This window comes from Euwallacea fornicatus, chromosome 4 (assembly GCF_040115645.1).
Source record: "Euwallacea fornicatus isolate EFF26 chromosome 4, ASM4011564v1, whole genome shotgun sequence".
Taxonomy (NCBI): Eukaryota; Metazoa; Arthropoda; class Insecta; order Coleoptera; family Curculionidae; genus Euwallacea; species Euwallacea fornicatus.
In genome coordinates, this window is record NC_089544.1 from 6396876 (window position 1) to 6423282 (window position 26407).

At 35.2% G+C, this 26407-nt stretch overlaps 1 protein-coding gene across 4 annotated transcripts in view; it reads left to right on the top strand.

Annotated features, from left to right (window-relative positions):
• Window positions 1-26407, top strand: part of LOC136338835 (calpain-9-like) — a 106563-nt gene that overhangs the window by 74891 nt on the left and 5265 nt on the right. For all 4 annotated transcript variants that reach the window (XM_066281579.1, XM_066281578.1, XM_066281581.1 and 1 more), the window contains 5 exons: window positions 16273-16441; window positions 20521-20720; window positions 25611-25751; window positions 25819-25993; window positions 26087-26331. In XM_066281579.1, coding sequence (XP_066137676.1) covers window positions 16273-16441; window positions 20521-20720; window positions 25611-25751; window positions 25819-25993; window positions 26087-26331 — 930 coding nt within the window. The remainder of the gene's footprint in view (window positions 1-16272; window positions 16442-20520; window positions 20721-25610; window positions 25752-25818; window positions 25994-26086; window positions 26332-26407) is intronic.

Here is a 26407-nt window from a genome sequence, read left to right on the forward strand (position 1 = left end):
TATTATGCGCATTTTGACGCTATATGACTGTCATGGTTATCAAAATGGTAACAAATTGTACAAACAATCGCATTGGGACACTGTGAAGGGGGGAGGAGGAGGAGGAGAAGAAGGAAGAAGAGGAGGGGGAGGAAGAAGAAGAGAGGGAGGAAGAAGAGGAGGGGGAGGAAGAAGATGAGGGGGAGGAGGAGGGGGTCTTGACAAAATGGTTGCCATATCTGGTAAGGTCGCATTACGTATCCTGGGTTTTGGCTCTACCAACAATGTCCGAGAGGTGGTCCAAAAAAAATGGTAGTAAGATTTAATCTCATAAAACACCTATTAAACGACTCGATAATATATTCGAATATTAGGCGCCAATTTGCTCTATACACGGCTACGTTTGTCAGTATGCACATGAATCACTTCGTTATGACCAGCGTACGAATAATGGTTACACACGATGCTGACCATATCATAAGATAAAGTTGTTGGCATGGAATTTATCCATTACCGGCAATTTTGTCCCCTCACATGAGGGTATGGTTCGATCCGTAGACGATTCGAGATTTGTCCCACAAATTAAAAATATTGAATGGATTTTATCAATTAGACCGGATACTTCGTATGTGCTCTGGTTATTAAATCGAGGTTATCGTCCAGTCAAATAAAAAATTTCGTAGGAAAAATATTGCTCCTAACACATACGGAAAGTATTTTGAGGACGCATTTGAGTGCCGACATTCACAATCTTGAAGACATACAATGTCAACTCTGAATGCGGACCTTGACAGCTTTGAGTACGAACACTGATGGTTTTGAGTGTGGACGTTGACAATGTTAAGTACGGATACTGACAGTTTTGAGTGCGGTCATTGATAGTTTTGAATGCAGACACTGACAGTTTTGAGTGCGGACGGTGACAGTTGTGAGTGCGAGCACTGACTTTTCTCATCAGCTGAAAGTGACTATGACATCCGCTCATCAAGCAAAGTATCTGAGGTTACAATTTTCTCGTAGAAGACACCACTGAACATAACTCTTGCGGAAAATGGCTTTCAAGTACTTGATTCCTTACCGGAAATCCGTCTCATGTCATTCGTGCAGCAGAAGTTGCGTGTGGGTAAGAATCACTTTCCACCCTCGTTAGGGAAATCACTTTTTCCTTCAACTTCTTTATGCTCTTTAATAGCAAAATATAAAAACATGATGAGATAGTTTTGTTTCGGTCGAAAATATTCGATTAGACTGTTTTGGAGTTTTTTTATTCTCCCAATCAAGCACTTTATGTCATTTCTCTTTTTAGGCTATCACGCGTTCCCTACAAAAAAATGTTTTTAATTCCACAATAAAGAAAATTTAATTAAAACCTGCTAAGGTCATGGTCTTAATCCGAATAAAGCATCCCAAAGGAGACTTTAACGGGAATGAGATAATTAAACAGTCCAAACACGGAATTGCGGAAACCGTTGCACTTTTCACACACTCCAATTCAGCCTAATTTTAAAATCACGACCCGCATTACACATTAAGGCGCTTTTGCCGCTTTCTCAAGGGATTTTGACTCGAATTTTTTAATAAGGTAAAGCACCGCCAATATAACGGTAATTCAAGATATCGGATTCGCGCATTTAATTATTATTCTCGATTTACCATTTAGTCGGTTTTGCGTTGATGGCGACGTCAGGAACAAAGATAAATCGACTTCTAGGAGGTAATATTGAACAAACACTAGGCAACGAATGATTTATCAGAGACGATTACGTATTATTATTTTAAACAAAGCTGGCTTTCCGCGAATATGAAATTAAATGGTGTGGAACCATGCAGGTTATGATTTATTAGCTAATAATCACACGAGCATTTGCCCATAGGTACCTACTTCCTCCCACGGTTTTCACGAACACCTCCCATCGACGATTATTGAATAATTGGTTTTTTTTTGCGACTGTTGAAGTGCAACTTTTTGCCAGCACTGTTGGTAGTTGAATTACTTGCTTTAATTGCAAAATGCAGTTCTAATTATATTGGGTAAGAACCGAACAAACATTGTGTTCATTAGGAAAGATTCGCATGTGAGTGATGTAAATACCAAATGGTTATTTTTCCCGAGTTTGAAAACTTTCAAAAATTGGTATTGAATGTTAGAAAAACGCGCACCTAAAGCACGTCGACGGTGCAGTTTTTTACGTTTTGCGAATCTCCCAAAATTGTATTAAGTTGGATGATTTCGCACTGGTGCCACGAGAAAACCGGCATTTCTATCGAGTATTAAAACTTGCAAAAATTGTGACGACAGTTAGGTAATCATGCACTTAGGTGACGTCATAGACGCCGTAATTTTTTTTTCTTACGGCGAATTCGAGCGTCCAAAAAGTGCGCACTGAGTGCGATACAATGATTGCCGAATGGCATCTCCCTCTGACAAACATGCTGACGTACCTGATACCAAAACACGTCAAAAAGAGCACCCGTATTGCCGCATGTCCCACTGCGAGACATATATTTTCTTCCAGTTTTGGAACACACGCACAAAATTCATGTTAAACCGAATATATCTAGCGCATCTACGTGATGTCACTAGAAAACAGGTACAGTGGCGGCAAAAAGTATTTGCACACCGCGATTTTCGCGATTTCTAAGTTTATTGTTGTAAATTAAAAAAAAAACACTTTACATATAAAGAGTACATTAAATAATTATATGGTCTCTGTCAACCAAAAGTTTATACAAATTGAATACTAGTGGAAAAAAAAATGATTAAAACCACTTGGAATAAAGTATTTGCACACTGCAACTGGCTTGAATTTTTAAGGCTTACAAAGCTTTAATATTTAGTAAAAAGTCCATTTGTATCAATTATCGCTTGTAAGCGTCTTGGCATAGAATGGACCAATATTTGTATATAGTTGCAATCAATTCTTTCCCATTCTTCAGCTAATATGTCTTTAATTTGATCGCGTCCTGAAATTGTATGTTTCTTGATTCTTTGATCTAAATGATGCCATAAGTTTTCAATTATATTCATGTCAGGAGATTGTGGTGGTGTATGCAATTGTCTGCCAACATTATATAATAGCCATTCCTTGGTTTTTTTGGCAGTATGTTTTGGATCATTGTCCTGTTGGAATATATATTTATTTTCAATGCCCATTTTGACAGCATTTTACCTTAAGTTACTTCGGAGTATGTTGATGTAACTTGTTGCATTTAAATTCCCTTCTATTGGAACAAGCATACCCACCCCATGGTAGGAAACACCGCCCCACACCATATGTCCACCACCATGTTTCACTGAAACTCGAACATTTTATTTCTTTAATTCTTCATTGCGTTTTCGCCAGATCGTTTTCCCACCATCTGAACCAAACAAATTGAAGTTGCTCTCGTCTGAAAAAATTACATTTTCCCAAAAAGTTATCGGCTTACTGATATATTCCCTTGCAAAAGCCAGGCGCTTTTTCCGGTTTGCTACACTGATGTATGGTTTTCTCCAAGGAACTCTACCAAAGAGGCCTTCCGAATTCAAAGAATTTCTTATGGTTCTTTCACTAACCTCGACTCCAGTACTAGTTCGGACCATATTTGCTAAGGTTGATGCGCATATGGTAGGATTTTTGAGAGCTTCATTTTTTATGTTCTTCTATGTTCTCAAATTAAGCTTCCGTGGACGTCCTTTGCGAATCTTATTTTCGGTTGTACCTCGCTCCTCATATCTTTCGATAATGTATCGGACAGTGGAAAAGTTTAACTGAAGGTAGTCAGCAATTTTCCGATAAGAATTTCCCTGATTTCTAAGTAAAATCACGTTTGCTCTTGTACCAGCACTAGTTCTCTTGTTTTCACCATGTTTGGGAACTGAATTATTTTTAAAACTACCTATAAGTTATTTGAAGCATCGAGAAATATTTTAGTGATATCGATGGAAAAAAAGAAATTTTTAATACACCAATACACAGATAAAGAAATCCGAGCAGTTGCAGTGTGCAAATACTTTATTCCAAGCGGTTTTAATCATTTTTTTTTTCCACTAATATTCAATTTGTATCAACTTTTGGTTGACAGAGACCATATAATTATTTAATATACTCTTTATGTGTAAAGTGTTTTTTTTAATTTACAACAATAAACTTAGAAATCGCGAAAATCGCGGTGTGCAAATACTTTTTGCCGCCACTGTGTATTTTACAATTTCGAAAAATTTTCCAATAAAATCTTCAGCTTTAAAATTCAAAATTGTTTTTGACATTCTGCGAGTTCTGACGGATATTTGAGTTTGCGACAGTAATTGTCAGTTTATTACCAATTTAGGTATATCGTAATTCTAATTGAGTGAGTTTTTTTGAGTGGTTCTGCTCGTTACCATAATCAGTGAAAAGCATTAAGTTCCCGATGTCGGTCTGGAAATTCCTCGGAATAATTAGCATCGACTCAGCAGAAAAAGGTCCTGTAAAGTGTATTCAAAGCAACCCGAATCATGCAACTCATTAATCAGCGGCTCTCGAGTATTCTCGACTTCGGTGTTGATGTTTGTTTTTGCCAGTTCACGCCCCCTGCGCTGTTTTACATCATGTTTTGCGCCTAATGTGACGCCATATTAATTGTCCTGTCACGGACCCTGCACGTAGTGATACTTTGTGTATTGAACGCCTGTCCTACGCACGCACCGCAAAGAATTTGCCGCTTGTTCCGTTTTCACTTAAAAGTCATAAGTGTATAAGAACCGTCCAGAAGTACCAACCTGACGTACAGTAGTGGACAAAATTAAAGTGACGGAAAGTGTTTAATTGAAAATCAATGTACAGGGTCATTAAAACTCGACGCCCCACCCATTTTATGCGAAAACAGTTGGGCTTAGCAAAATAATTTTTTCACCAGATTAAATAAAAGGACGTAAGCTACAATAAATGCTAAAAACGTTGAAATGTGCAAAGCGACGCTCGGCGTCGCGACGCCGACTTTATGTTTTTTTTCAGAAACATACCCTTTTTTTTTCAAAAATGTGAACATTGATACATTCTAAACAAGTTTTGTATAAAGAGTTTTTTGAAATTTCTAATCATTTAAAAGTTACAGGAGAAACAAATATTGACATATTAGGTAGTCTTGGGGATATACTTCGCTACGCACTTACGCATGAAGTAGGCGAAAAAACAATGTAAACCGTTGCCTAGCAACACAAACATTTAAATTGTCAAGTATTTTTTATTTATTTATAATACTATTAGTAAAATTATCAAAATCAATAAAGGAAAAACATAACACAAAATCTTAAGATATAAAACAAGTAACAAATTAAAAAAATAAACTATAAAATGTGCTCAAAATTGCCGCCGTCTACTAGCAAACAATATCCAAAACGCTTTCTGACTTCTTGACACGTAACTTTTCCAAGAGTTCTGCGATCTATCGAATTACAGGCATCTCGAATTTTTTGTTTCAGATGTTCTACATTATTTGTAGGAGTACTGTAAACAATGTTTTTTAATGTTCCCCACAAGAAGAAATCTAAACAACTTAGATCCGGCGATTTTGCAGGCCAAGGAACTGCGCCAGATCTACCGATCCATCTATCAGGAAATATCTGATTTAGGTATTGGGTAACTATTGCAGCATTATGGCATGGTGCACCATCCATTTGAAACCACATATTTTGTCTAAGCAATAAAGGCATATCTTCTAATAATACTTGCAGATCAAATTCCAGAAAGTTTCGAAAATTTTGCCCATTAAAGTTATAGTCGTAAAAATACGGACCTACTAAACGTTGACCAATTATGCCACACCAGACATTAATTCCAAAGTGCCCTTGGTTTTCAATTTGATTAACTATATGAGGATTTTCAGTGGCTCAGTATCTTGCGTTATGCCTGTTTGGATGCCCATTGCTCACAAATCTGCTCTCGTCGCTCCATAAAATATGATTATAAATCCTATGGTTATCGTTTTCCATAATGACCATGTTACTTAAAAAGTCAATTCTTCTAACACGGTTTTCTTCATTTAAAAGCTGCAGGTTGTTCAGTTTATAGGGAATATAATTATTCTTCTTTATAGTGCGTTGAATTGTAGAATAACTTAAATTTAATTGTCGACTTGCAGTATTAATTGACGCTCTAGGATTGCCTTCGAAAAATTGGCAGATCTGAGCTATGACAAAATCATTAGAAACAGATTTTGCTATTGGCATTGATTTCCTGCATGAAAATACATTTGAATTGTTTCTTAAATTTGTTTCTAAACGAGGAAACATTTTATGATCAGGAATAACTCGATCTAGATACTTTTCTCGATATAGTCTAACTGCTGCTCTTCAATTACGTTGAGTCTCGCCATAAATTAATAACATATCGACTTTTTCTTGATGACTAACCATTATTCTAATATTAAATTAAAAAAGTATCTTTCTACTGTTAACTATCAAATATGAGAATGAACATTCAGTCAAACTGATCACGTAAAAGTACACGTTTGTGTTGCTAGGCAACGGTTTACATTGTAGAAGTATAGTAGCGAAGTATATCCCCATGCAATGTGTTAACATAAGACTACCTAATATGTCAATATTTGTTTCTCCTGTAGCTTTTAAATGATTAGAAATTTCAAAAAACTCTTTATACAAAACTTGTTTAGAATGTATCAATGTTCACATTTTTGAAAAAAAAGGGTATGTTTCTGAAAAAAAACATAAAGTAGGCGTCGCGACGCCGAGCGTCGCTTTCCACATTTCAACGTTTTTAGCATTTATTGTAGCTTACGTCCTTGTATTTAATCTGGTGAAAAAATTATTTTGCTAAGCCCAACTGTTTTCGCATAAAATGGGTGGGGCGTCGAGTTTGAATGACCCTGTACACAGTAGTGGAAAATGTAGAGCGACTTTTGAAAAATTAATATAATCAGAGTTTTAATAATTATAAATATTTCGATATACAGTGGTGGAAAAAAGTATGGAATATTTATTATCTTGCTATTTATCATTGCTAGGGTTGTATATCATTTAATTCAAATATGCCTGAAATATATTTAACATTCACAGATAAATTCACAATAAAAATTGTTGCAATTGAACAAGTATTATATTTTTTATAGGGCAAGAACGAAAACTGCTTGGAAAAAAGTATGGAATATTTTCGTTTTGTTTCTAAACAAAGATCGAAACAGTCACAAAATTAATATTTTGTGACAAAACCTTTTGCATCGATTACTGCCTGACAACGTGCTGGCATAGAATCTACAAGCTTCTGCAACGTCTCCACAGGAATTTGGTGCCACTCCTCCTGGATGGTTTGAAGAAGTTCGACTTTATTGCTAATAGGTTTTGATTTAATTCGCCTGTCTAATATTTCCCACAGATGCTCAATTGGATTGAGGTCAGGGGACTGAGAGGGTCAATCCAGTACGACTACATGATGACTCAAAAACCACTACTTTACAACTTTAGAAGTATGCTTGGAATCGTTATCTTGCTGAAAGATCCAACGAAGTGGCATTTCTTCTTCGGCAAAAGGCAACATATTATCCTCCAAGATTTGTCGACATTGATAACGATCCATTTTGCCCTCTACAGGAACCACAGGTCCAATTTTACATCGCGTAAAACATCCCTAAACCATTACGATCCCACCACCATGTTTGACAGTAGGCGTTTGGTACTTTACATTGTACCTTTGGCCAACTGGACGTCTAACGTATACTCTACCATCAGAACCGAACAAATTAAACTTACTGTCCTCACTCCAAACGACGGTGTCCCATTTTTCTTGAGTCCACGATAAATGGGACTTTGCAAATTTTAAACGTGATAATCTGTTCTTCTTTGAAAGCAATGGTTTTTTAATTGCAACTCTACCAAGAACTCCTACATCTATTAGGCGATTTCTCACAGTTCTACTTGTTAATTTCAAATTAAATTGCGAGGTGATTTCTTCAGTAATCTGACTTGAGGTTTTTCGGGGATCTTTCATAGAGATGCGTTTGATTGCTTTATCGATTATCGGGGTAGTTTCTTTAGAACGATCTGACTTCCTACGATTTTGAACGTCTCCCTGAGTTCGAAATTTATTAATTATTCCCGAAACGGCACTCTGACTGATTTTTAATGTTCTTGCCACTTCACTTTGAGTACGACCACTTTGATAGAGTTCTATAACTCTTGCCCTGAATTGAGGGGCGAAACGTTGGTTTTTAGCCATATTCGTAAAATAAACAATAAGTTGTTAAGACCTGCAGTGAATTGAAACCAAATAAGACGAAAAACAGTAAAATATTCCATACTTTTTTCCGGGCCAAAAATTTCAATAGGCAAAAAATGATAAATATTGATAGTGACAATATAAAAATTGGTATGCATTCAAAGATAATAAACTAAAGAATATTTTATACTATAATGTAAAATGTTTAATTTACTTTTAATAACAGTTAATGAACGTTTACTAAATATTCCATACTTTTTTCCACCACTGTACGTTCAATATGAAATTAGTATACGTGCAAATACTTCTACAAAAAAATTCTTCGTTTTAATTTTTTTGTGGAATTTTATATTAACAAGAATATTTTTTGGTGAGAAAAAGTAGAACAGTTTATCAAATTTTAGCAAATATTTACCGTAAAATTTATTTCGTTTATGATATACCGTTGGCGGTTAAATGTTTCCAGGCAAACATTTATCAGTGAAAAGCAAGCAAATGCAGCTAAAATATTTAATTTAAAGAAATCCATAATTTGTCGAATCATCCGGCAATATTGATGTAAAAAAAGGAAAGGTACCAGACCCAGGAAAACCAATCTTTACCAAGATAAATAAATTGTAAAAATTGCGAAGAATAAACCATTTATAGGATCGAATAAAATTGAGGACCGTATTTCTCATGAGCTAGGTGTTGAGGTACCATCTAGACGAGGTTACTTGAAGGCAAATTATATGGAAGAAGACCAGTCAAAAAACCTTTTTTATCCAAAAGAAGTAGACGTGCCTGACTTAATTTTGGCGCGACAACAATTTCGTTAGATAGAGCAGGACTGGAAAAAAGTGATCTAGAGCAACGAATCAAGGTTTTACTTATTTAATAGTGATGGTATCATCCACGTGAGAGGTCCTAAAAATGAAAAACTCACTCCAAAATACGTCTGTCCTACAATGAAGAACAGAGATGGGTCGATAATGGTATGGGGTTGTTTTTCCGGTTATGGCTTTGGCCTGCTTTACAAAATGGATGGTCATATGAATGGATTTCAATGTACCGAAATCTTAAAGAATCAAATGGTGCGATATGCGGACGATTTTATGACCTTAAGACACGTTTTCCAACAGGATAACGATCCAAAACATACGTCCAAATATGTGAAAGAATGGTTCAGGAGAGAGGAAAACGTGTTTTGAAATCCCACGATCTAAATCCCATTGAGCACCTCTGGGAAATCTTAGATCGAAAAATCATAGATAGGACCTATAGACCTATAGTATATGTTCACTGCTTTAAAAAACGCATGGATAAGCATGGATCCAGCCATCCGGACCAAATTGATAAGAACTACAGTAGGTCAAAAAAGTATTCATACACCCAGGCGAATGATGTTTATTTACATTTTTTTCTTAACTTAAAAACAATTGAGATAAAAAAAATAATTAATCCACACAAATAAGGCACTATTACACTGATTTCTAAAAAAAAATATCAAAAAACTGTTTCTTTGTACAAGAAAATCAAAGGAAAATGTCTTCAGGTATGCCCAAAAAAGTATTCATACACAAACATTATGGTCCTTTTTTTATTAAGTTTCTTGTATATAAATTCCATTTATTTGTGATAAGTATTTACTGGTTCATTTTAAACCAAGTTAGTGCAAAGTGGATTTAAAAATAATAACTATGGGCCGAAGAGGAAAAGAAATTAGTGAAGATATCAAAAAGTTAATAATCAAATATCATCAGGAAGGAAAATCTTATAGAAAAATAGGAAAATCTGTTGAAATAAGCTATCCTACTATTCAGTACATAAGACAAAAATATAAATCAACTGGGTCGGTGGTAAATTTAAGACGTTGTGGAAGGCCAAAAAAAATAACTCAACGAAATGAGAACTACATTCTCCGTCAAATTAAAAAGAATCCCAGTGTAAGCGCACCATACCTCGCTTCACAACTAGAAGAGACCACTGGACAACAAATCCATCCTGAAACTATTAGGTATCACATGGAGGGGAGGAAAATGGGGTTCCATGGGAGAAGAGCAGCCAAAAAGCCGTGGATAAATAAAATGAATAGAAAGAAAAGAGTCGCGTTCGCTTTAAAACATTTTAATAAGCCAATGGAGTTTTGGAAACAAGTGATATTCTCTGATGAGAGTAAATTCAACATATTCGGATTAGATGGTATGGAGAAAACCTGGTGAAAGATTGAAGAAGTGCAATTTGAAAGCGACAGTTAAACATGGCGGTGGAAACATAATGATCTGGGGATGTATGGCAGCAAATGGTGTGGGTAATGTGGCTTTTATTGAAGGAAACATGGATAGATTCATGTATAAAGATATCTTGGAGGCCAATTTAAAAAACAGTGCTGAAAAGCTTGGACTAGCTGAAGGATTTTACTTCCAGCAAGACAATGATCCGAAGCATTCATCGAAATTAGTTCAGGAATGGTTGCTATATAACACTCCTCATTTATTAAAAACACCTCCCCAATCTCCCGATCTCAATCCTATTGAGCATTTATGGGAACATTTGGAAAGGCAGATTACGAAAATGGAAATTTCAAGTAAAGAACAAATAAAAAATATTATTTTTAACGAATGGTCCAAAATACCTGAAAGTATTACTTGTAATTTGGTGGAATCAATGAATCGTCGTTTGCAAGCTGTGATTGTTGTTAAGGGTTATCCCACAAAATATTAATGATTTCATTGTATTGGTGTTTAAAGTTACAAATGTTCATTTTCACTAGTGTATGAATACTTTTTTGGGCATACCTGAAGACATTTTCCTTTGATTTTCTTGTACAAAGAAACAGTTTTTTGATCATTTTTTTTTAGAAATCAGTGTAATAGTGCCTTATTTCTGTGGATTAATTATTTTTGTATCTCAATTGTTTTTAAGTTAAGAAAAAAATGTAAATAAACATCATTCGCCTGGGTGTATGAATACTTTTTTGACCGACTGTATGACAAAAAGATGCGGTGCTGTAATTGAAAACAATGAATATTTTCTAAAATATTAATTTTTTTTAATGTAAATTGTTGTTTTGATAAATTTTAAGATAAAGATTTGCTGTAATTTAATATGTTGCTCTACTTTGTTCTATTCAAAAATGATGTTAATATAAAATTCCACAAAAAAATAAAAATAAAGAAATACATTTTTTTGTAAAAATATTTAGACATACACTGGCTTCACATCGAACCTATACCAAAATATTTATAACTATTAAAACTCTAATTATATTAATTTTTCAAAATTTCTGCATTTTTCAATTATTGTATCTGTGTTTAATAAATTTATTATCTATAAAAGAATTTTAGGGTGAAGAACAAATAGTTTTGTTCATGTCAGTTCTATTTTTATTTAACGCAAAGAAGGTAAATATTTTTTTATAAAATACCACTTAAAAATACTTGGACGAAATTAAAGCGAGTTCTTTATATCTCCTTTAGTATCGCTTGCATTAAGGTTTCATTACCCTCGTTGAGTTTATTTAAGTGTTTTAAAATGTCTCGTGGACTTCATTATTCGATTGATTTAAAACAGCAAATAATTGAGACTTATCAAAATGGTCGTTCACAATTTATGATAAGTGAACAATTTAATGTATTCAAGCAAGTGGTTTCTAAAATTATTAAAGCTTTTGAGATTCGCGGTAAACTTAAAATGTAGAGGTCGACCTAGAAAAACCAGTAAGAAGCGTGATGTACGCATCAAAGCCTCAGTTAAAGAAGTCCACGAAAGTCAGCTGTGATTATTCTGGCAGATGTAGGATATGTAGAAGTGTCTTTTAAGACAATTCAGTGTCAATTAATCAAAACTGGTATGGCAGGCAGGAGACCAGCGAAAAAAACCCTTTTGGCATGAAAAAATAGGAATACGAGAATGTTGTTCACACGTCATGTGAATTGAACTATTAATGATTGGAAACATGTCCTCTTGACAGTGATTAATCTAAATTTAATGTACATGGAAGTGATGTTGTGAAGTACATACGCAGGCCTGAGTGCAAAAGGCTGTATCTCGAAATATGTTTCAACCACTGTTAAGCATGGAAGAGGTGGCGTTATGATTTGGGATTGCTTTTCATTTTATGGAATAGGACCAATTAATAATGTTGAACGGATCATGAATCGATATGTATACTTTAACATGTTGGACACAGTTATGCTTCCATATGCTCAGTGGGAAACGCCCCATATAGCTTATTTTTTAAACACGACCACAACTGAAAACATATAACTTAAACAGTGAAACAATGGTTTGTTAATAGAAAAAAATATAAGTTTTAAAATAATCACCACAATCATCGGATCTAAATCCATTAGAAGATGTTTGGAAAATTGTGGAAAGATAAATAATAACAAAAAATATCACAAGCAAAGCTCATTTGTACAAGGAAATTGAAAATACTTGGGAAAACGTCAACCAGGATATTATAAACAATTTAATTAGATCAATGTCGGCGAGATGTAGGGCGGTCATTGAAAATAAGGATTATTGGACTAAATATTAAAAAACTAAACTAATTTTATTAAAACATCATGTATAATTTCAAAGTGTTTTTCTAAGTAGCTACAATTATTTCAATAAAATTTATTTTACTTTATAAGAAATGTTTTTTTTAATGGAAAGTATTTTCTAATAAAAACAATTATTCGAATAAAATATTTCTCGTTTTCTATCATATAATTGTGTTATATATTTATAATAAATAATAGTATTTTACATTATCAAAAATATATTTAGTTGCTGTAATTTTGTCCACTACTGTATAGATGGCGAATTTATTGTTAAAATGTGCGTATACAGGGTGTGAAAATGTCTTTAAAAATTACAATTTTTTAAATATTTCCGAAATTACTTGAGACATTTTAATGAAATTTTAATAAAACGGGCAAGTACGCAACAAAAAAATTCATATCTTCATACAAGTATTTCTTCTCTTAAGAATAATAAAAAAGAATGAACAACTTTAGCTATAATATTTTTTATTTATGTACTCGAAAACGGTGCGTCCTACGAAAAAAAGTCAAGAGACCTTTTTTCTTAAAAATCGAAAACATAATTAAAAAAGGAACAAAATATTGGGAAAAAACAGTGGCGTACCACGTTTTTTCTTTAAAATATCCAGCAATTATCCTGCCCGCACGCCGCTGGTTCCACAACAGCCACTATTTTTAGCGTAAAATACGCACCGTTGCCAACTCTCAAACTCTGCAAAATTTCATTAAAATATCTCAAGTAGTTTCGGAAATATTTAATAAAATTTAATTTTTACTCCCTGTATTTCCGCAACGAAACATTTTTGAGGTATAGTTTATATAACAAAATCACCTTTATTTTAGCTGTTGAATATGCTCCCGAAGTTATGTCCCGTACTTAAGAAACACCCTGTATTACAAAGGCGGAATTTTAAAAAGCTTATGTCTAAAAGTTAAGGGTGATTTGTACTTATTTGGCAATCGTTTTTAGCGAACGCTTTTAGAGATTTTCTGAATATGAAAAAAACGTCGATACATGATTCAATTCTTTCATATGAGAGGTGTCAATCCATCTAGCATCAAAGCGTAGTTAGATTCTACTCTAGGGGAATTTGGTCCTTTGTTAAGAACTGCAAATTATTGATTGGCAGGGTATAAATGTTGTCGTACAAGCTGCCAAGACGAACTCCGCAGCGGTCGACCTACTGACACTACAGATTTGACCACTCCAGGCATTGTGGAGAAAATTCACAAAATTATAGTGAAAAACCATCGACTAAAATTGAACGAGTTAATAAACACGATAGGTATTTCAAATAATACTGGATATCGCATTTTAATCGTACAATTGGATGTGAGAAAGATGTACGGAAGAGGGGTGCCACGATTATTCACAATTCAACAAAAACGGCACCATGGGGAGGTTTCAAGGTGGTGCTTGGCACAGTTTCGCAGCAATAAAACCGAGTTTTTGCATCAATTCATAACAATGGATGAAACGTGGGTCCATTGTTTCACACCTCAGACGAAGAAGCAGTCAAAACAATGGATTCAACGGGGCGAATCGGCTCCAAAGAAGGCGAAAACCATTCCATCTGTATGAAAGGTGGCAACAATAACTAAACTAAAGGAAAAACAATAGTCGAAGAATATTATACAAATTTATTGCAACGTTTGAGCACCGAAATTAGGAAAGATAATTGATAAGAAGAAAATCTTGTTCGATTACAACAACGCACCAATCCACACTTCCGTCATCACGCCGGTCAAAAGCAATCAACTTGGTTTTGAACTTTTGCCTTATTCACCCTATTCGCCAGATTTAAACCACTCAGTTCATTTGATATCTCTAAACTTGAAAATAAGATTCGGCGGAAAGAGATTTGTGAACAATCAAGAGATAAAGTCCGAGGTTGATGCCTATTGTGAAGTTTTTGGGACTTACTTGGTCTAAACAAAGTATAGAAGCCAGAGAACATCGTTGGTAGAAGTGTGTCAATTTCGAAGGGAATTTCGTTGAAAACTAATGTAAAGTTTTCCAATTTTTTTTTCTTAAAGTGTTAGGCCAGGTATTTCTGGGACTATCCTCGTGTGTAGAAAAAATATTATTTATTTATATTTATATATTATTAATATACAGGATGGTCATTTAGTGCGGTTTCGAAAGATTACGGCTAAACAATTTAATATTTTGAATTTCTTTTTTTTGCTTTATATAGAACTCGATTATGGGTACATTCTAAAATTGTTTTCGTTTTATACAGGGTGTTCTAAATAAGTGAAAAATATCAAAGTTATGTTTTTTTAAATAGGACACCCCATATATTAATATCGTTTTAGATTTCTTGAGAAAAATAAATGTAAGTTTCATTAAGGTTTACTTGTCCTAAATCTTAAGGATTTCGAAATAATTAAGTTTTTTTAAAAAATCATGCAATTTTAAAAACTTTGTTTTGAAGGAAGTTTAAACTGGAGTAAATAGAAATTCATGCCAAACCTTAGATATAAGACGTATTTTATGCCAGAATTATTAAAATTGAAATATCTCATACAGTGCGTCCAAAAAATAACATGAAAATTGCATTCTTTTTGAAAGAAAATAACTTGCTTAATTTAAATAGAACACCCCATATTTTATTACTCGAAATAAGAGATAAACATATGACTAATCAAAAATCGTTACACCTTCCTATACCTAAATGTACAGGTTTTCTTCGAAAAATAAGATTTAAGGAAAGGTAGTAGTCGAGTTCTATATAAAGCAAAAAAAGAAATTCAAAATATTAAATTGTTTAGCCGTAATCTTCCGAGACCGCACTAAATGACCACCCTGTATATATATTTATATTATAATCAGAACCCAACCAAAGCCTAAAATCCTTTTTTTTATCAATTCTATTTCTCCCCAATTGGAAGTAATTTCCCATATTTTTTGTTTTTTTTTCAAATTATAGTGTCTCTTGGCTTATTTCAACAAACTGCCGCTAATATTTCAGATCTTTATGGTGCAGGTACTTGGGCGTTTCCGTTTTTGAAAGTAAATTCAGCGCTGTTGTTATATCGTTCCATTCAATGAAACTAAAAAAAATAATTTGTTCTGAGAAAACATAAATTTTCGAGAGATCCACATACAAAATTTTATTTTTCTAAGATAAATTGGTTAGACAGACATTTGGCGGGTCGAATTCTTTTGACAAACCCTGTATAAAATATCCACACTGAACGTTTTAGTTTTACATGTGATTCAGAATACACTTGATATATAAATAGCGATTTCTGCCACATGTATTGACGTGAACTTTCATAATTTTTCCTAGTACGCTAGAAAAAGTCTGACTATGTGGATTGCCATAGTAATGCTGATGTCTGAATTTGCCCTTCTGTCAATCGTAACCGACCCCATTTAAAAAAAAATATATGCGCAGAAACCACTATTTCAGTCATTTCCATTCGCCAGTTCGACGTTCTATGCTGATATTGTAAAATTTAAAAAATAATGTTTTTGGTTACCAACTGCTGTCGATTTGTGGTCAAAACTAATGACCGTTGGCATTAGTTTTGTTATCGAGTTACTTTATTAAATATTCGCTTAATGGGTGGTGGATTTTCAGGTACTGTACGACGGAACGAAGGAAAGCACCATCAAGTTATGCAGCCATCAAACGTTCCTGTCGAGAACGAGGAGTTCTTTACGAGGATCAGGAGTTCTCCGCCAATTCCAAGTCACTTTATCATCATAAGAAGCCCAACCTGAGTCCAATCGTGTGGTTGAGGCCGCATGTAAGTTATTTCAGCAAGTGTGAAAAGTGATACGTTGCCGCACGCTTGTTGTAAATGAATGGGCAATGCGAATAGGCCGTGGGTATTTACAAAGACTTTTTTGTTTTTTTTTTTATTTGCCAGAAACTCGTCAATTGACGGATATTGTGAAACCCTAGAAGTTTTTGGTCAATCGAACAAAATGACAATATACGCGGTGTCCCATTTAAAAAATCACAAGTATGGCCTTCAGTATTTTTGGGACAGCTTGCATGTTAAATAAAACTAACAAGTGATAAGCTCAGAAAAACAAAATGAAAATTTCGTTGTAGTTGGTATGACCCAAAGCTTGAAAGTCCAAATACTAAGTGATTAAGATTTTAAAATATGGAAGTGAAATCTGTTTTTTAATTCTTCACATTCGGTTCAGAAAAAAATGAAAACGTAGGGAATTTTTATTTTTCTCAAATAGTTGATAAATGATTGGAACTTTTTGAAACTTAAAATTCCAGCCTGAAATTAACTACCAAAGTTAACCGACTCCTCATCTCTTACGGTTTACGAAATTCTAATGGTGAGCAATGAACAACCGGTCCTGCATAGCCCAAAAATCGTATAAAAACAGAAGTGTTTTCCATAAAGAAAGTGATAAAACTGACGTCGACCTTGGTAGTGGACGAAATCTATTACGTAATTAACGCATTCCCAAATGGACCAGTCTTCCTTCGATATCAGGCCCAATTACCAGCTGAATTCCGGAAATGATCCAAACGAGAAGCAGTAAAACGTGCACCCAAAGAATGTAAATGCGAAAGAGAAGTAGTGTCGAAAGGTGAAAAAACTTGGCTTCACTATCTTTAAGATTGACGATGCTCTTTAAATACCAGCAGAACCTCGCTGAACACGGCCTTTTATTGAAAACAGTGCTTTACATAATGCTCAACATTACTAAAATGTTTTTGCTATAGTATTTTCGAAACAACGTTACTGCGAGAGATTTTTTAATTGGCGTTTCACATATCGCATCTTCTTCCCAGTAATAAACTTCAGGCTGCATAAAGATCTCGGGAATGATACTCGGAAGAGAGGAAGAGAATTGAATTTTCTCGTTTTCTCGTAACGACTGATAAGAGATCTCGAGGTGTTGGGAAAAAAAGAGCAAATTAGATTCTATCGGTTTGGAGGAAGTACAACCGGAGTTAACGAATCTCTGGTCGCCCTGCTCGTTTAGGCGAGGAAGTCTCAGGTTTGAAAAAAATTTAATGGCGGAACATCATTGTCGTAAAGGTTAAATTGCATAATTACATATGTTGAGAGGAGAATTCTAGACCTCCCCATTAGAGGTCGGATTTAACAATAGAGAGTGTCTTCGACCAACGAGGAAAATTAGGAAACAGCAGTTTTTTTCCCAAGACCCCGTAACAATGAGCTTCAACGGCGAGAGATTAGTTCGCCGTTAAAACTCCTACAGCAATGTCAACTTGTATAAAAATGATTCAGCCTTTAACAAAGTTTCATATATGACACAAAAGTCTTATAGTAATAATTAAAGTTTTAACTAACACATAATTTAAGCCCAAACAAACGTTTTTTCATCTTCGCTCTTATCTCAAAACGCGTTTAGTGAGGCTTAGTGGAACAAACAAGGATATAATCTTCCCAAGCTAACTGCACTTCTAAATGACCATAACAATGGCTTTATCAAACAACGCATTTGCTGGTAATGCGGCCCACATGACGTAAATGTTTGGTGAATGAATTGACGTACTCGGACCCTACAAACCTACATAACAAAATAAACTGCTGGCCAATTTAACTGCGTCAAAACTAATTTCAATTTTTTCTACAGTTGAATGCTAGAAAATCTCCGCTTCACCTTTGTTGGTTTTTTATGACTTGGGAATATAACGAGGTGAAATATTTTGAGAGAAATTTCAATATTAAAAACTGATAAAGGCCAAGTGAGTTTAGTTTTTGCGTACGGAATCTATAACGTTTTAAAACTAGTTTTTAAATTTATATATTGGCACGTTATGTTACGACGATTATTTAACGTTTGTTTAATGTCTTTGCACACATTTTAAAACTCTTGCGAATTATACAGATGTTATGACTCTAAATCGTAAGTAAATAATAAAATCTAGGGGGTTCAGGTCTGGCGACTTTGTAGGCCACTCTGATCCCACGTCTCTTCCAATCAAAACTAAATGTATGCAATTTAATTGAATATACATTGCGTGACATAGAAAAGAGAATACCCCATAAAAATGGTTGGATTGAAATAATTTTTGGTATGAATGTTTCTTACGCTAAAATAATTACTTCATTAAACAATTAAACAAATTTAATTGTTGAACACCAAAAAATTAATAATAATTTGTGAGTCCTACACGGTATCTTATAGATTCCTGTATACGTCTAGTCATGGTTTTAATGAGGTGTTTGATGTCCTCTTGAGGGATTTCATTCCAGGCTAACTGGACAGCACGACATAGCGCCGCTAGGGTTTGTGGGGGATTGGGTAAATTATGAAACCTTCTACCTACAACATTCCATACATGTTCAATTGCTGAGAGGTCTAGAGATCGAGGTGACCAAGGTAGCAAATTAATTGAATTTTATTGAAAGAAGTCCATAGTCACTCTAGCCACATGTAGTCGTGCATCGTCTTGCTGGAAAACTGGATTAACAAAAGTTTCCAAATATGGCAAGAGATGAGGTTGCAGGACTTGGTGGTTGTATCGTTGAGCTGTCATACTGCTTCTAATGAAAAGTAGAGGTGACCTGCTGCCACATGGAATAGCACCCCAAACCATCACCCCAACGATTTGACGGACATGCTTCTGTATTGTAAACTGAAGGTTCCACCTTCATCTTACTCTTGCCTGACTATAAACGTACCCAAACAGAATCTGGATTCGTCACTAAATACGATATTATTCTATTCCAGATTCCAATGTATCCGTTTTCTGCACCATTGCAGTCGATTTTGACGATGATTTATAATGGGGGGTAGGGGGTAACACAAGATGGGGACGGTAAGAAATCCATTCCAAACTTCTTGACCAGCGATATATAGTTCGACTTCCAATGGGCCTTCCATGCTCAAAAAACCACCGATCCACCAGCGTCCTCGACGAGACAAACCTTTCTCTTATCGCCATAATTTAAAGGCGGCGATTTTAGCGTTCTGTAGGTCTTCGGGATCGTCCAGTACCTCTCCTTCTGCCTGTTTGACCTTCTTGGAACTATAACTGACAACATCTCCTTATATTGTTTACACTACGATTAAATTTAAAGGCGATTTCCCTAAATGACCAACCAGCCTCTCGTAGACCCACCATTTGACCTCTCTCAAATTCTTTCAATTGATTAAAGTTTCGCTGGATTCTGTGACCAGGCATATTTGATTGATCTAAAAGCGCTCTCTAAGCACACATAGTAAATGATATTTTGCAGTCAAAATGTTGATATTTTATTGTAATTTTTATAGTAAAAAAAACTAAAACTCCTGATAACTCGTAAACACATTGATAAATATGACTGAAAATTTAATTGTTTTTTGTGTTCCCATATACAAACATGCATACCAAAAATTATCTAACTAAAACCATTTTTACGGGGTGTTCTCTTTTCTATGTCACTCCGTATAGATAAATTGACCATTCTGAAATTACTCTAGAAGTTTTTAGAAATTGAGCACATGCTTAAAAGATATAGAATTTATCGACTTCATGACGGTTTTATATAACTTGGAGTAACTTGGTTGTTTCTAATCGATTAGGTTATTTATTCAAATACACGTAATAATCCGAATTCAATACAGCAGAGCCGTTAAATGCTAAACTGGCATAATAAATGCATGTGAACCAGCAGGTAGGGTGACATCTGCAATCAATCACCAACGAGAAAGTTCATGTCGTAAATCCTGCAGGTTGGCAAATAAGGTCTGGTAATAGTTTCTAAGTGTTAAACGGCCATTATTTATGATAATGCGGTGCATCTATGACACCAAGTTAAACAAAATTGTAATTGCACGCCGGAGACTGCAACTGAACTCCTGAAAATAACGGTCGTCTAATCCTGGTGGTTATTTCCAGGAAATTTGCCAGAGACCTAGATTTCTGGAAGAGAACCCCGCAGCCGCATCCTACAGATTTTCTGTCGAGGCTGGAGAATTGGGGGACCAATTCCTCTTATCCGCAGTTGCATCTTTAGCACTGACACCAAAATTCTTGGATAGAGTGGTTCCCAACGACCAGGGATTTGATGCGGGGCACAATTACTGCGGCGCTTTTAGGTGAGTAGTTTTGGGGCCCAAGGCGATGGAGGATATAAAGCGATTTCTAACCTTAAATACATTTTAACAGTTCGTGGGTGTAAATAAGCGCCTAAATCCGACCCATAGAGCACCTTTGAAACAATGCTGCGCCGCTAATCGTGGAGGCGTCAGAACCCGCGGCCACATTAGATGGGAATTCCCTAGCGGGGTTCTGAAGGTTTAAGTGTGCCCCAACACTTCCTGAATCTGCACTGTTGAACGGCAATTTTTTAAGCAGGAAGGAAGCGGCGATATTGTGGCTTAATTGACTCGTTTGACCTCAAAGGTGCATCTCTTCTTAAAGATTAACGTCCGGTAGAATATAGCTTCAACCATCCCGCCCACTCGTTTCGTTGGGAAATCAAAGACGTTAAACATTAAACCATAACGTATAGATATCAGTGCGTTGGCCATAAGGTTCCAGTGAAGTACTGCAAATTTAGCGGTGACCTTTTCCACCGGTACCATGTGCACATGCATAATTTGGCGCGAAACAAATGACTCGGTTATTACGTTTTCACTTGCTCGTGAACCACAAATAACCGCAAAGAACTGTTATATTCGTTCTGTTCTCTGCACCAACCGAATAGTTATTTGCCATTCCGCAATGCGAAATCATATTAGGTTGAAGGTTGAAACCATTTGAAATATTCACTAAACACGACATTCTTGAATTCCCCTGAACATAAACTGCTGCCCAAAGTTAGGAATATCAGGATATTTTTGGATATTGCTTAGAGCTAACAACAGGTTTTTTTATTCTTTCTGAAAAAATAAGTAAAAGATTACTGCCGGCAATGTTTTTCAATTTATATAAGAAATCAAAAACATTATTAGAATTTTTTTCAAAATCAATCGAGAATAATATAAAAACCACATCTCGAAAATTCAGTATGTCAGATGGCCGCCCCTAACATCCATAACTGCGTCACATCGTCTTCGCATACTTTCTTTTATCTTGTCTTGTAAACTTTCACATAACTGTGGAAGAAGTTCTCAAAGTTGTGTCATTGTTTGGGGGCATGGTCGATGTTTTTCACTACCTTTTTGCAACATGTCCCACACATGTTCAATGAGGTTAAGGTCAGGCGATCTTGACGGAAATGCTAAACGTTCAGACATTTTCTCCTATAGTAACTTGAAAATTTGGCGGAATGTTGTTAATGATATCCACTTCATAGATTTGTGCGTTCGTGTTTCTTTCACATACGTACAACTCACTTTTTCCACCATAACAAATTCCACCTCAGATCATTACTGCCCCCCCCTAAAAAAATTCATTTCTTATACGGGTTTTAAGTTTTTGCGTACTCCAGGGCAAGTCCAGACACGAACACCTCGACTGTCAGAGTAACGGCCAGATCTGGATTCTTCCGTGAAAATACAGGACGTCGTTCTTTATCCCAATTTATGTGCTCTTTTTCCCATTCTACTCCTGCAAGTTTATTTTCTTGGGTAAGGAGAACTCTTCTTAAAATGCGTCTCGAGACTATCTTTTTTACTTTTTACCGCTTTAAGTCTTTTATGAATTGTTTTAATAGAAACTTGGACTATCGGTCAAATACCCACATGTCGACAGGTGTTCTCGTCGCGTAGAAACTGCAATAAGTTGGTCTTGCGCAGCAGTGGTTTTCTTCGATCGCCTTTTACGCCATCTTTCTGCGATGTTTCCAGTTCGTTGAAATTTTGTTAAAAATCTGGATATTAGAGTTGGAGATATGTGAAATAATTAGGCGACATCTTGTTTTTCGATCCAACCTGCAGCATACCGATAGCCCTGTTTTGTTCTCCTGAACTTAGCTTTCCCCAAACCATTATAAAAATATTTGAACACTTTTGTACAATCAAGTAAAGTAACAAGAACCACCCAAATGGTATGGCATCTGATATCAAAGTTTTGATTAGATTTAAAGAAAAAATGTCAAATAATAATAAATTGAATTGTTTTATCCATATTACTTTGTATCACTTTAAGAGTGATACGAAAAAAATATATAGGGAGGACGAAAAGTCTCACATAAATTCAGTAAGAATTGAAGGAAATATTTATCATGAAAAAGCTGAAACGCAAATATTGTTTTTAGGTGTGCATTTTTAATTTGACAGACATTTATGCCGAGTTAATCATGTAGTAGATAAATGTATTTTTTTATGTTGTTTCTTATTTAACATACTTCATGTAGTGTACCCATATCTATATTGAACAAGTTTAGAAAAAAAAAACACAAAAATAGAAACAATCATAGAACTGTTAATACTTTAAAAATAACAATGTAAACTATTATGATTTAACGCATTAAATATTCGAACTGTGCGGCGTTGACTTCCTCACAGTGGCGGGCGAGATACAATTCAAATTTCTCAAGAGCTTTTCTTCCCATTTGAGGAGGTATTTTTTGAGCTTCTAGAGTAATTTAATTTTTTTAACTCTTCTGTAGAGTTGGGTTTATTTACATACACCTTATGTTTCAGATAACCCCATAGAAACAAGTCCATACGGGTGAGGTCAGGCGATATAGCAGGCCAATCCATTTACCTTATCGTGCAAGTATTTCAATAACTGTTGAATTTAGACATGGGCATGGTATATAAAATATGCCCAGAATTTCTCAACGATATCAAATACGTTATAATATAGATATCTGTTAAGGAAAAAAAACACAATTCAAAACAATATTTGACGTGTTCCAGCGTTTTTATGAAAAATATTTCATTCGGTTTTTAGCGAATTTATGCTTTGGCCCTCTATCTATTTACTAGCAAGCTATTTGTTATTTATGAAGATTTGACCACATCCCCATCTTTTATAGAGCAGTTCATTTTGACCACCTGGTTCATATCCATGATTCTGGAATAGTAAGACATAACACTATTAGTAAGCCGCTCGTCTTTTTACGGAACTTCCAATATCGAACTGAGCTGATCTCACAAATAAGAGTGTGGTTCTTTTCAATCCTATAAATCAGTAAGTTTGTGGCGTGAATTCAGAAAACAATGAACTTAGACACAATAGAGCAAGAGCTCCCCTATTACCTGACATTACTGTGTGTGTGTGTGTTATATTTTATCGAATGGGAACAATAGGAGCGGTATCGACAGCTTTTGTGCGAACGCACATGATAAATCATTATCCTCAAACACATGCGGACGTGTTAAACGACAAATTAAACGGCAACATTTTCGAGATAGAGATACAATTTTGAGATAAGATTTGTTAAAGAAAGCCAGTAGTCGAATTGCATAACTATTGGAAGTCAAAGTCTCACGATGTTTTGACGAGGATCTAGAATCTAGATCGTGACTACTGCGCGATTCCTCCAGAGTGTTTCAAAACCGAGATATTAGAGATTTTCCTGAATGAACGGAAGACTTAGAATTTAGATGGTTGACAATATCGACGATCTCGTTTGCAATTTGTGATCTTGTTAAACAAATTAAGCCTGGCAACCATCTAGATAATTTCTTGCATTCCTGATGCGAAAAAAGTTCTTTATGAGCCTTTCTTACGTCGGAGCTTCTCGGAAAATACGGCGATGCCTTACAGAGTTGCATTCGACGACTCGTTTTCTGACTTTATAATATTAAACTACCAACTTTTTTCCTTCACATGTTATTCGTTAGAACTTGCTCGTAATGTGCCATCATTCGTGTACTCTCATAACTTAGTTACGAGGGTGCCGTTATTCGACACTCTCTAATTTTGTAAGGTAGACGCCCCACTCAGCAACTCTTTTAGGTAAATAGTTGAGAGACAAAAAATGTATGATATATGCAAGCCAAAGACGAGAGACGCGGAATTTTAATCCCGCCCTGTATAGTGGCAAAGACTACTTAATTAGATTTATAGGGTATTTGTCCCTTGTCTTGATAAAAGCAGCAAGTGCTCACTGCAGAGCCGAGTTCGTGCCTATTCACTTGGGCTTTAAGCTTTCTCAAAGCGTGTAAGAGCTTAATGGTCCTGCTGTTTCGATTGGGACTTTTTCTATCCACAGATAAAAGAGAAAAAAAACAGTATTTTGCCTATAAATTGTGCGTTAAAACAGATTAAAAAACATTTGATTATACAAGGCTTTCCTTGGACCAGCATTTGAATTTCAGGGATTTTTAAGTTTTCAAATCAACACTTCTAGGAGGAATATTATAAATCGTAAATCTCAAATGTCCAAAAAGGAAGAAGTCAAGGGATATCAACACAAGTGATCTTGCTGGTCATTTAATTTCACCTTGTGCACCAATAGATTTGCTGGAATATCGAAGGGTGAATCACTTTGTAACGGTTAAAACGAAAACTACACACATTTTTACGGAAGAACATACATAACATCCATATAAAATCAATGTTTGGGGAGTTATTTTAAAACGAAATCGTTGAGCAAGGTTTTCCTATGGAAAACTTGCCTAAACACACATGTTTGAGGCTCTTGGAAAACACTGCTTATGCTATCTTCAATAAACTGAGTTGATGCAAATGAAACCCTATACCTCAATGAGCATAAACTTCATTTTTAAAAAGATAGAACTTCATTCCATTACGCTTGATCAGGTAGAGAACGGCTTAATCATAGACTCCGAAAAATTAGTTCGTAGGCGAAGTATTATAGAATGACCACCAAAATCATTGGATCTGACACTTCTTGATTTTCCCTTTGATATCCACAATATTGTTGCCATTGATATCTACAATTTCCTGAAATCAAACATCCCACACGATCTGAAGTTATTTAGGGTTGTTCGTTTTAAAATGAAAGTCGTGTATATATATCATAAATTGATACATTATGTGAATAAAGAATGAACCAATAGGTGTAGAGAATACAAATGATCAATTATTATTTTTTCTTCACTTTCTTTATCTTTTTCATTTTTCAGGTTTAGATTTTGGCATTTTGGTGAATGGAGAGAGGTGATAGTTGATGATAGATTACCGACACATAAGGGGAGACTGGTACATTTACACTGCTCGAATTCGACGGAGTTTTGGGCAGCCTTGTTGGAGAAAGCCTATGCCAAGTAAGTTCAACAGATATGAAAAAAATTAAACGATCAAGAAATTAACATGCACTAAAACTATTTACAGATTCTATGGTTCTTACGAGAACCTCATGTTTGGATCTACAACTAAAGCTCTTCAAGATTTAACCGGAGGAATAGTACAAAGTTTCGGCCTAAGTCATCAAGATCGATATCTTACATTTCAAGTCCTCAATTCTGCAGTCCCTAGATCTAGTCTTCTCATAGCTACAATTACTCAGGTAAGTTTAAGTTTACAAGTAATATTAAAAGAATTTTTAAAGAAACTACTCAAGAATTGTCTAAAAATCTAACTGACTTATACAAATCTAAAGGACAAAGAGAGTAAACGTCAGCTGCGCCTAAGAAACGGACTGATCACGCAACACGCTTACTCGGTGACGGGGCTGGCACGGGTCAGGGGCACTTCTGGGGAAACCCCTTTGGTTCGACTGAAAAACCCATGGGCCAGGGGCGAATGGACGGGCGCGTGGAGTGACCGGTCGTGGGAATGGGATGGATTGACTGCCCGAGACAAGGAACTGCTAAGTGTACGGGTGGCGAATGAAGGAGAGTTTTGGTAACAATCTTTCATCTTTTTCAAAAATTAATAACTTAATTTAGTTTTACAAAATACATTGTAAAATAATTAAAGA